Here is a 12,190-nt window from a genome sequence, read left to right on the forward strand (position 1 = left end):
AGCCACGTGTACTCCCCACCCAAGTAGAGACTTACCTTCAGTCTCCCTGACATCGCCTGTATCCAGGACCTGCCTCAGTAGAGAAGGTATAGACTAGTCAGATTTGCCTTTTTGTAAGGACTTTTGGGCTTCCCAGGTTGCTCAGTGATAAACAATCTTCCTGCCAATGCTGGAGACGCAAGTTCCATCCCTGGGTCAGGAAGATCCCTTGGAGAAGGAAATGGCAAACCTGCTCCAGTATTTCTGCCTGGGAAATCCCACGGACAGAGGAGACTGGTGGGTTAGCAACTAAACAACAACAACAAAGGACTTTTACTGATGACATGACAGGTGGGGCCGTGAAAGTAGCCTCTAGCCAGGAACTACATAGGGTTCAAAGTTTGGGTAGCCCAGCCTGCCCTCTTCAAACAAATGTCTCAGTTTTTTCTACTCTTAATACCCGTTATGCCATTTGAAAGCCTTAAACTGTTAGCATTTAAAATATTTGTCCCCAAACCACTATATGGAGAAAAGAAAAAGGCACAGTCTGGACAGAGGAGGTAGAACTTTATGTCAACCCAGCAAGTCAGTAATACCATCTGGATCTTGTCCCCTTGGCTGTATTTGTTCCAAACCTGTGCGTGTAGCCACTTTCCAAGCCTTGTTAGCATTTAGAATCACAGAGTACCATTCTAGACCTATGGTCTTGAACTTGGAGCTCCCATCTCTGATTCCAATCTCTTCATCTTCCTTCACCAACTTATATGCTATGTATTTTACTGTCTTTCTTCCCGAGAACAGAATAGAAGGCCCAGCAATGCTGGGGGTTTTGACCGGTTTGTTCATTCCCATAACCCCACATCTAAAATATGATGTTGTCATGTTAGATGTGTTTGCTTTTTTAAAATTGGGACTTCCAGAGATTCAGCTTTCCTGGCTCCCTCCTCCTACGGGTTCTTTATGAGGACCTCTTGTCTAGCCTGTGTACTGTGTCAGCTTTTCATGCTGTTCTCTCAAACATTTTAGATTCCCTTGGCATTTAATCCTAGGAGGCTGATTCCTACGCGTAATCATTACTGTCATCTGCTTTTTGCCATTTGTGGTTCCCTAGGCAGAACACTGCTGAAGAATGCTCCAGAACTGTCCTAAACTCACCCACCATCTCCCTTCAGCTGGCCCCTCTGGCTGCCCGCTTGTTCTTTTATTTACGTCATTATTGTCCTGGTACTCTTCATGGTATACACATTTACAGCTTTTTGGCTCACCTTTAAACTCCTAATCTTGTGCTGAAACAGCCTCTCTACTCTCCAAAGGTGATCATTTCAACTTTGGGAAGAACTTTGAAGACATTTGATTAAAATCACCTTATCAATTCCTTTATCAGGTCATCCCTTTCCTCCATCTTAGAGCATTTTGGTTTTTTTTGGGTGGGGGCGGCTGCATCGTGTCTTAATTGCAGAATCATCATTGTGGAATTCGGGATCTGGTATGTGGGATCTTAGTTCCCCGACCAGGGATCGAACTCACGTCCCCTGCTTTGGGCGGTGGATTCTTAACCACTGGACCACCAGGGAAGTCCCCATCGTAGGGTATTTTGGACGCTTTCTCCCATTGTTGCTTCCTGTTTCAAGAAGAAAAGTGACCCATCCTCCCAACCAAGGTCCCCATCTGGCCTCAGTTATGTGTGGGTCCACCTCAGTTATGCCGTTGCTCTCTTGCATTCTGAGTGACTCGGTCTCTGCTGGTTCTTTTCCTTCTCTCTGTCAAGATGTATTTTCTGCCTCTGTCCTCAAGACCAAGCTGTCTAGGCTCTCTCTACACGATCCAGCCCCAAATCTTTTCTCCTGTTCCCTTTCATTTCTTAAGCATGGGTGTGCTGTTTGTGTACCAAGTTCTTCTCACCTACCACCAGGTTATTCTTTAACATCCCCCAAACTCTGGCTTCTTTCTCCAGTGATTTTCACTGTCTCCTGTCTCTCTTCCCAGCCACATTGAGTTAATTATCAAGTCCCATCGGTCCTTCTGTACTCTGTCTCTAATAGCTTTCCTTTCCCACTCATGGCAACCATTAACTTCAAACAAACTCTGGTTTACATGATTACTACAGTCTCTTGATTGGTTCCTAATGTACCTTGCAAAGCTCTGTGAAATTAATCTTGCTGAAATCTATTTCATCATTTGATTCTTCTATTAAATTTCTCCAACCCTTTCAAAAAAAAGGGATTAAAATGGCCCAAGCCTTTCATCTATTTTAAGACAGTCAACCACAGTAGTTCTACCAATGCCAAACAAATCTGGAAAGAGTGCAAACTTCTTACAACTTCCTTGTTTTGAACCTGTTCCCCAGCAAACTCTTTATGTAGCAGAAAATTCCCCTCTCTGCATTTTTCCACCTGAAGCTTTCCCATCCATCTTGAGATGCTTCCCAATTCTACCCACCTGTGAACTCTCCACTCATCCTTCTCTATACTTTTCATTCAATAACTATTAATTTAACATCTGATATTTACCAGGCACTGTTCCAAATGTGGCTTCCCCAATGGCTTGGCAGTAAAGAATCCACCTACAACTCGGGAGACATGCGTTTGATCCCTGGGTTGGGAAGATTTCATGGAAAAGGAAATGGCAATCCATTCCAGTATTCTTGCCTGGAAAATCCCATGGACAGAGGAGCCTGGCGGGCTACAGTCCATGAGGTTGCAAGAAGTCGGACTCGACTGAGCACACACTTGTTGTAGATTTAGGGGACACAGAAGTAAACACGGTGGTCTCAAATTTCAACTCTTGAGCTTATATTCTAGTCTGGGGAGAAAGACAACAAAGAAACATGTGTGTTGGTAATGAGTACCAAAAGGAAAATGAATCGGGGAAGAAGGAAAGGAGGTCAGAAATGGCCTCACTGAGAGGATGGCCTTGAAGTAGATTCCTGAGTGGTGCCAGAGGGAGCCTTGAGGATGCCTGGTGGAAGGGCGTGGTCCGGGGGAGGAAGGGCGTGGTCCTGGGGAGGAAGGGCGTGGTCCTGGGGAGGAAGGGCGTGGTCCGGGGGAGGAAGGGCGTGGTCCGGGGGAGGAAGGGCAAACACGGATGCTTGGGTTGCTCAGGACCAGCGAGGGGACCGGTGTGAGTGATGTGAAGGTTATTAAGGGTTATAACCGAATGCGTAAGTGGTGAGAGGTGAGTCCGGGTGAGGAGGGCCAGACTCTGAGGAGTATTGAACGCCATTGCTAGGATTTTGGCTTTTTCTCCAAATGAGACAAGAAGCCATCAGAGGGTTTTGAGCAACAGACACATCTTCAGTGCTTACGTTTAAAACAGCCACTCTGGCTGCTGTGCTGGGAATATGTTAACAGGCAAAAACGGAATTGACGAGCCTATCTGCAGGGAAGGAATGGAGACTCGGACATAGAGACTGGACTTATGGAAACTGGGGGGGAAGGAGAGAGTGGGACGAACAGAGAACGTAGCTGGCTCTGTGATGACCTGGAGAGGTGGGGCTGGAGTGGGCTCAAGAGGGAGGTGATACATGTACAATTATGGCTAATTTGCCTTGTCGTGTGGCAGAAACCAACACAACATTGTAAAGCAGTTTTCCCCCAATTAAAAGTAAATTTTTAAAAAAAAAATGGAGGCACTGGGAACCAGTCAGACAGGAAGATGGAGGCAGCTTGACTAGGATGGGGGTATCGGAGGGGGTGAAATGTGGTCAAATTGCATTAATATTTTGAAGGTTGAGCTGACAAGATTGCCGCCAGATTGGACGTGGGGTGTGGAAGGAAGGGGGAAAAGGGCCGAGTGTACTGAAGAGTAGGCTTGCCCTGGATTACGATAGAGAAGACTTGGAGAGGATTAGGAGTTCATAGGTGACACGCGGGTGAGGTTTATTCCCCATCTAAGAGGAGAGATAGGGCCTTCCCTGGTGGTCCAGTGGTTAGGACTCCAAGCTTCCAATGGCGGGGACTCAAGTTCGAACCCTGCTTGGGGAACTGGGATCCTGCATGCTTTGCAGCGAGGCCAAAAGTTCCTAATTAAAAAAAAAAAAAAAAAAAAAACCCACACACAAAAAAAACCTCATACATAATAGAGATAAAGTAGGCACTTGGATAGCCCAGGGAAGAGACCCGACCAACTCAGCACACAAAGACCCCTCCCATCTGTCTACATCTAGGACGTCTCATCCATAAAACCCAAAGTTCATAATGCGTGAATTGCCTTGTGATCCCTATTGCGTTATTCCTTTGGACTACTTAACTCTCATTTTCTGTAAGTGCATATTTGTATCTTTGTCTCCTCATAGAAAGTTTAACTTCCTTGTGGGCTGGGCTGATGCAATCCTACTTCATCGGAATCCCCTAGCGCTTGGCACAGTCCTAGCCCTGCAGCAATCAGTTGGACACCCTACTGATCTGCAAGCTTGTTTTGTTGACACGAAAACAAGCCTATTTTGACTGTTTCTTGTTCTCTCCTATTACAGGCCACTATGTCCATGACATTTGTATCTATGGCAACGGAGACTTAAAGTGGTTGATTAATTCGTCAAGCCTCTTTGCAAACAAGTTTGAGCTCACTGCATACCCCCTCACTGTGGAATGCCTGGAACTGAGGCTTCGAGAAAGAACCCTGAATCAGAGTGAAATTGCAATACAGCCCAGCTGGCATTTCTGATCTACAGCCACTCAGAGTCTAAAGGGAAATTGCCTCTGGGAAGGAGAGCCTTTCTTTGGGAGAAAAACTTTGCCTGGGTTATATGAACAGTCTCAGGGCCAAGGTTATAGCTTCAGGACCTGACTACATAATTACACATCAAAATGTCCGCTAGACACTGTGAAATGTGCTGTCAGGATGCTTGCACGGTGATACTGGTCCTTAGGCCACTCTGGCAGTTTCTTGAGGTTCACCGCTCTTTCAGGCTCATGTCCCGATCTGTGATAAATTGAACAGTTTTCAGATCTTTGCATCAGACCCTCATCGTATATACATGTTCTCATGAAAAGGAGAATGGTAGATAATACTATTTAGGGAAATAAGAATTAAGTTTCTTTGAAGAAGAAATCTTTTCTCACAGATCTGTAGCCTCACATGAATGGACTCCCCTGCTCTTTGCTCAGCTGCACGTCGGCATAGAAACTGCTTTCAGGTAACTCTCCAGTCTCCTTTAGAACTTGAGCTGCTAGAACTGAGAACTTGGTCTTGTTCCTGAGTTTCAACAGTAACATTTTCAAGTTCAAGTTTCCTGTGCCTACAGGTTATTTTTTTTTTTTACATTCTTTACATTCTGTATAGAATGTAAAGTTATTCACAGGAGACCAAATTTAAGACAGCCGTCACTGCCTGCTACTTCAGTAAAAGATTCTCAGGTAGTTCGCTTCTTGAATATTTGTCAGAGTGTCCTCTGACCCCTCGTCCATCATTTTCCATTGAGAACATGGAAAAGTTCTTGAAGAATGAAGATATTTCAAGAGGGGAAGTGCTATTGCATGGGTGTAGCCTCAAGCCTTGACTATTTCAGGATAAATCACTTCCCTTTTTTGCCTCCATCCCCACCAAAGTGGGGCTTCCCCAATGGCTCAGTGGTAAAGAATCTGCCTGTGATGTAGGAGACACAGGAGATCTGGATTCAATCCCTGGGTCAGGAAGATCCCATAGAAAAGGAAATGGCTACCCACTTCAGTATTCTTGCCTGGGAAATCCCATGGACAGAGAAGCCTGGTGGGCTACCGTCCATGGGGTCACAAAGAGTCGGACGTGACTGAAATGACTAAGCATGCACACACCACCGAAGTGATCTTACCTGCAAAATGGAGACCAAATTCTATCCCATGAACCTTTAAGGAGTCCACAGTGTTCTCTGGGTAACTTTGCAGTGCCTGTGGGGTCTTAGGAGTGCCTGGATTTTTAAAAGCTTTCAATTGTGGGAGAGCCTCTTTGTCACTTATCCTTCATCCCATTCATCCATCCAATCCATCAGTAAGTATTTCTTGGGTGTCTACTATACACCAGACACGTGCAGAGACAAGAAGTGAGAAGCTTTTTCACTCTGAAAATCTTGGCAATAATGCCAAGATTGGAAAGAGAATCTCTAGAACTCCAGAGAATCTCACAAAGTGTATTATCCCCCCCGGCTCCAGCCACCCCACGAGGCATGTGGAACTCCCCTGACCGGGGATCAAGCCCTCGGCCCCTGCAGTAGAAGTGCGGACTCCTAACCACTAGACCACCAGGGAGTGGCTGTAGTGGTGGGCTTATGGATTGTCATATCAGGCCCAAGATATCACCAATTTCAAAGTGAGGTCTAAATCAGAGAATATTCTGAAGAGAGAAGGGAGGCTGGAGACAGAGGCCACAGCTGATTGTTTTCTAGGCAGCCTGCTTTCTCTTTTACCTCTCAGGGCATTCAGATCTCACAATGCTCTTGCAAACTCGTACAATTATCCCATCTTGCAGATGAAGTGACTGAGGCTTAGAGAGGTTGTTAGTAAGCATGAGGAAACAAGTTCTCTGAGAATCAGGCTTCTCTTACTGGTCTCCTTAGTTCATTTCCTAAGGTGGAGCATCTCGAGAAGGTGAAGTGAAGCCATACTTAGCATCCCAGAATGGTTTCAGTATTCACATTGAGAAAACGTCCTGTCACGTCCAAAAAATGTGAAGTCTCCTTTTGTACTCCATCCAGTTCCTTGATATTTATTTATTCTAATGAAAAACAGCAACTACAACTAATGATATATTTAATCCATGCAATGTTACTTTTTCTGCAATTGTGCCTGTTGAATGTTAATCATATTTAACTTAAGGAAGCTCTTAATCATATTTAATGACCTTGAATTTAATGACTTAATGATTTTGAAGTAAAATCTGTCCTTTTTCCTGTTGCCAAGAGAGATGGAAGTGCACTGGGTGACGAAAAGTCAAGGGGTAGGGAACACACCCAGAGCTAAAGGCAGAATTTAAAATCACCTTTTTTTTTTTTAACTTAACGTCACAACACTTGAGGAGTGCTTTACACTGGATCTTTCTCTTGTAGAAGAAGAAATCTTTTGGAATAGAAGATGTTTACATGTCTGTTGTTGGTCATTTCTTCTGTGTCTCAAATACTTTAATGTTGGGAGAGTTTCATGTTTGAACTAGTGGGTTTCTGCGGGCCCATGAGATGCCCTGAAAATTTTGTTTTCGATGATGTTCCATGTTGTTTTCTTGGAAATAAATTAATATATTGTTTTCCACACTGGGGACTGTTGTATGGCTTTATTTGATCGGTATTTAACAAGCCCATCTTCCCAGCATTGTCTTTCTTAGAAAATTTTATTTGGCTGCATCAGGTCTTATTTGCAGCAGGTGGGATCTTTTGTTGTGGCTCCGGGCTCAGTAGCTGTGGCGCATGGGCTCAGCCGCACCAGGGTACCTGGGATCTTAGTTCCTCAGCTAGGGATCGAACCCGCAGCCCCGGCACTGCAAGGCGGATTCCTAAGCACTAGACCACCAGGGATGCCCCCCTCCTAGCATTTTCTAAAAATACACAAATTCATTCATGCAAACATATACCTGTCTAAAAATGCCCATCCCACTGAAAAATAATGAAGCTTTCCCTCTGTGGAGTATCGGAGAGGATAACTGGGAATGATAGAGACAATGGAAGGTCAGTTTCATTTCAATCAGGATTTTAAATTCAAAATCTGAGAGGCAGGAAGAAGTTATCTCCTATACATGCCTCCTTTATTTATTTTTTCAAAATCAAGGTACAATTTAGGAAAAAGACATGTTGATATTGTAATTATTCAACTGTCAAATGCCAAAGTTTTTGAGCAGTCTTTGAGTGCTAAGTTTGGGTAAATGAATATTTCCTCTACTAGACACATGGAAAATGATAGAAATACTAAGGAAAATAACTCGTCTAAACAATATCCGATGCACCATTTTTTAATGCATAATATTTTAAAACTAAAGTACAAAATATTTCAAACTACAAAAACAAAAATATGTGCTCATAAAAAATATCTTGTAGTTTGAAAAATATTTAAAACTACAAAAACAAAAATATGTGCTGTATATCATAGGAAATATATAAATCAACTATAAAAATATATAAGTATATTTTCTAAATAAATATTTCCTAAATATAGAAAATACATAAATGCCAAAATAAATAAAAATATTTTCTAAAAATAGAAAATACACAAATCAACTCCAATACTTTGGCCACCTGATGTGAAGAGCCAACTCATTGGAAAAGACCCTAATGCTGGGAAAGACAGGGCAGGAGGAGAAGGGGCGAAGGGGAATGAGATGGTTGGATGGCATCATCGACCCAATGGACATGAGTTTGAGCAAGCTCTGGGAGATGGTGAAGGACAGGGAGGCCTGGCGTGCTGCAGTCCACAGGGTTGCAAAGAGTTGGACATGACTGAGCAATGACAACAAATCAACTATACTTCAATAAAAAGTTTTAAACATGATTTAAATCAAGTTAATAAGTTAAAAAATAGAATACAGGAGAATATAGGATAAAAAAATGAATTAATACAGAAGGATATGGGATAAAAAGTGAACTCCTTTCTCCGGAAGTGATCAGTCTGGTGTCAGTGTCCTTTCAGTATGGCAATATACACTCAGATATCCTAGGGCAGTGCTGTCCAAAAGAATCTCTGCCGTGATGGGAACGTTCTACATCTGCGCTGTCCAAGATACTGACACTCGTCCTAGCTCTCGGGCACTTGAAATGTGGCCAGTTTGACTGAGGAAATGTTACTTATTTTATGTGACCAGTGGCTGTTGTACCGCACAGTTCTATAGCTACACAACCATTACGTACCTGTGCTTATTATACAGTGGAAATACAAGGACACACAGACTGGCTTTTTTTTTTTTTAAGTGTTGCTTTTATAGATACATAATAGAATTATAGCTTTTTGTAACATGCTTTTTTGAGCCCTTCAAAAATAAACTTTATTTTTAGAATTGTCCTGTTTTTTTTTTTTACTTTCTGGTTACACCATGCAGCTTAGATCCTTGATGAGGGATCAAATCCACCCCCGCTACAGTGGAAGTGTGGCATCTTAAACCGCTGGACCGCCAGGGAAGTCCTACATGGTGAGACTTTAGGATAGCAGTCTATGCCAAGTGGGAAATGGGAGCTGAGATCCATGTGAACAGACTAAGCGAATAACTGGAGTTTGGGAAGACTCCAGTCTTCCAGTTCAGTAATGCCAGAACTACATTTTCTATTGTGACTACTCCCTCTTCTGGTCAGGATGGCTGAGGGATTAAAAGGTCAAGCCAATGGGAAAGACACTGGAGGTCACGCTCCCAAGGCCAAGTTCTGACTTTGGCAAGAGGTCTGCCAGTGATGGCTCTGGGAGGAGGAAGGTAAAGAGATGAAGCTGACTGTGTTCACTTCTCAATACCTACAAGGTTTGAACATGGTGGGCTTCCATGGTGGCTGTCGGGAAGATTAACTGGGGTGAGTCCTGCTGGGAGCCCAGGAAGTCTGACCTGCATCTTGGGAAGGATCCTGGGGGCTATAGTGGTCAGGGGGGCTGAATGGTCGGAAAGGGGCTTCCCAGGGGGCACTGGTGGTAAAGAATCCGCTTGCCAATGCAGGAGATGGCAGAGACACGGGCTTGATCTCTGGATTGGGAAGATCCCCTGGAGAAGGAAATAACAACCCACTCCAGTATTCTTGCCTGGAGAATCCCAGGGACAGAGGAGCCTGGTGGGCTGCGGTTCATGGGGTCACAGAAAGCTGGACACAATTGAAAGCACACACACAGACACAGAGACACACCGGGTTCTTCCAAAAAGAACCAAAATTCAGAAACCAACAGCCAGCATCATGTGTCAAACCGTAAAAGTGAGTCTCAAGCATGTGATTAGGAGTTGAGGCTATTAGGTGAATCACTGAGAAAGTGAGTCAAAGTGAAAGTGAATTATTTATGAGTTTCAGGCTATTTATTTCCATTAAAGTGAATTATCAGTGAACTTGAAGGCATCAACTGTATTGAAGGCAAAATGGAAGGTTTCTGATGACTTTCCAAAATGTTTTATTTTTAAAAAACTTTATAGACTTCAAAGAAAAGTTGCCAAAATGGTATGGAGAATTCATCAACGTTTAAGGTTAACGTCTTACAAAATCAAAGTTCAGTGATCAAAATTAGCTTTGCTTGGTTTTTAATTCTGTGCTGGCTGTGTGTTGAGAGTTGGAGCTGGGTGACTTTTACCTTTGTACCGGACAGACCAGATGGGTAAGGCGAGTCCCAGTAACATGGAGCGCCTTCATGTTAAACCAAATGATGGAAACGGACTGGACTGGTCTCAAATACCATTTCCTGATGAAGATTGTACTATGGAAAGGAAACATCTGGACTTCCCTGGTGGTCCAGTGGTTAAGAATCCACCTGCCAGTGCAGGGGACACGGGTTTGATCCCTGGTCCAGGAAGATCCCACATTCTGAAGGGCCCCTACTGAAGCCCTTGTGCCTGGAGCCTGTGCTCTGTGACAAGAGAGTAGCCCCACTTGCCATCACTAGAGAAAGCCCAAGTGCAATGAAGACCCAGTGCAGCCATAAATAATGTTTTAATTTAATAAAAGAAAAGGACAAGTCTGTATATTCTTTATCTAGAGTATGGGAATGGGATAAAAGAAAAGGATGGGGAACAGAGCAAATCCACAGCCAGAGCACGAAGAAACCAGTGGGGAAAGCAGCAGGGTAGAGCAGTAAACCATGTCCTACATATCACAGATCGCTGCCTGGGAAACTCTAGATTCATTTCCTTACGCTCTGATTAAATAGGTGAAATGGGTCTTGAAGAGCGAGGAGGGAAAGCACCGATGACTGCCAGGGCCACAGATTGAAACTCTGGTTCTTGACGCGTTATCTCTGAGCAGGTGAGGCATGATAACCCCACGATTAGCACTCCATGGAGGCTTTCACAAAGGACCCAGCAGGAAGTGTCTGAATTCGGCTTTCCACCTGCATGGCTGGCTGTGTATCAGATGACCCAGTGGAAGAATGATGGTTTAAAAAGAAAAAGCAGTCCTTAACAGAGTCTTTGGGGATAATGGCTACAAAAAGCAACAGAGTGACTTAAAATACAGGACAGGCTGGTAGGGAAATAATTTGAATGCGTAGGAAACTTACTGAGGCTGTAGTCATTACCACATATGGAAATTTTCCTATCTGGGTATGAAATCAATAAATATTTCCAAGGGGTGGGGGCCGTTTAAAAAGCTTCCACCAATATAAAATGGGCGTAAAGAAAAATTGCTGTGTGTATGTAGGATTTTTTTGAGCTGGAAGCTTCCACTCATTCCTTCATATATTTGTATGTATATATGTATATTTAATTTTATTTATTTTTGGCTGTGCTGGGTCTTCCTTGCTGCACAGGCTTTTCTCTAGTTTTGGGGAGTGAATGGGCTTCTCATTGCGGTGGCTTCTCTTGTGGCACACAGGCTCCAGGGCACGCAGGCTTCAGTAGTTGGCGGCTCCCAGGCTCTAGAGTGTAAGCTCAATCGTCAGGGCACACAGGCTTAGCTGGTGTGCAGTATATGGGATCTTCCCAGACCAGGGATTGAACCCATGTCTCTGCATTGGCAGGTAGGTTCTTTACCACTGAACTACCAAGGAAGCCCCCTGTACTTTTTTTTCTTTTTTTTTTTTTATGGCTGCACCACGAGACTTATAGGATCTTAGTTCCCCAACCAGGAACTGAACCCAGGCCCTAGCAGTGAAAGCATGGAGTCCTAACTAGTGGACTGTCCGGGAATTCCCTAGACACCTTTTTAAAATCACATTTTCCTTTTATTTATATGTAAGATGGAAAAGGAAATGACAACCCACTCCAGTATTCTTGCCTGGAGAATCCCAGGGACAGAGGAGTCTGGTGGGCTGCCGTCTATGGGGTCGCACAGAGTCGGACACGACTGAAGTGACTTAGCAGCAGCAGCAAGTTGGATGTAAGTGAAACAAACTGGCTATTTCTTGACAACAAATATGCAAGAAAACATGATTTGTGGTCACTTTTCTAACAACAAATATTTACTCTTGAAATTCAATTTTTTTTGGCCATGCTGATTTGTGTTTGTGTCTTTTCCACTCCATTGTCAAATCATAGTGTAATCTTTTTGTGTGCTTCGTCACATTCGACTCTTTGTGACCCCGTGGACTGTAGCCCACCAGGCTCCTCCATGCGTGGGATTCTCCTGGCTGGCATGTAAAAC

At 43.8% G+C, this 12,190-nt stretch overlaps 1 protein-coding gene across 10 annotated transcripts in view; it reads left to right on the plus strand.

Moving 5' to 3' along the window:
* GCNT2 (glucosaminyl (N-acetyl) transferase 2 (I blood group)) overlaps nt 1-12,190 on the plus strand; it is a 126,826-nt gene that overhangs the window by 110,304 nt on the left and 4,332 nt on the right. For 6 of the 10 annotated variants that reach the window (XM_025265634.3, XM_044926930.2, XM_044926952.1 and 3 more), the window contains one exon: nt 4,451-7,198. The exons of the other annotated variants lie outside the window; for them this stretch is intronic. In XM_025265634.3, coding sequence (XP_025121419.2) covers nt 4,451-4,641 — 191 coding nt within the window. In that variant the 3' untranslated portion in view covers nt 4,642-7,198. Of the gene's footprint in view, nt 1-4,450; nt 7,199-12,190 lie in introns of those variants that run through there. 10 annotated transcript variants of the gene reach the window in all.

Source organism: Bubalus bubalis, chromosome 2 (genome assembly GCF_019923935.1).
Source record: "Bubalus bubalis isolate 160015118507 breed Murrah chromosome 2, NDDB_SH_1, whole genome shotgun sequence".
NCBI lineage: Eukaryota > Metazoa > Chordata > Mammalia > Artiodactyla > Bovidae > Bubalus > Bubalus bubalis.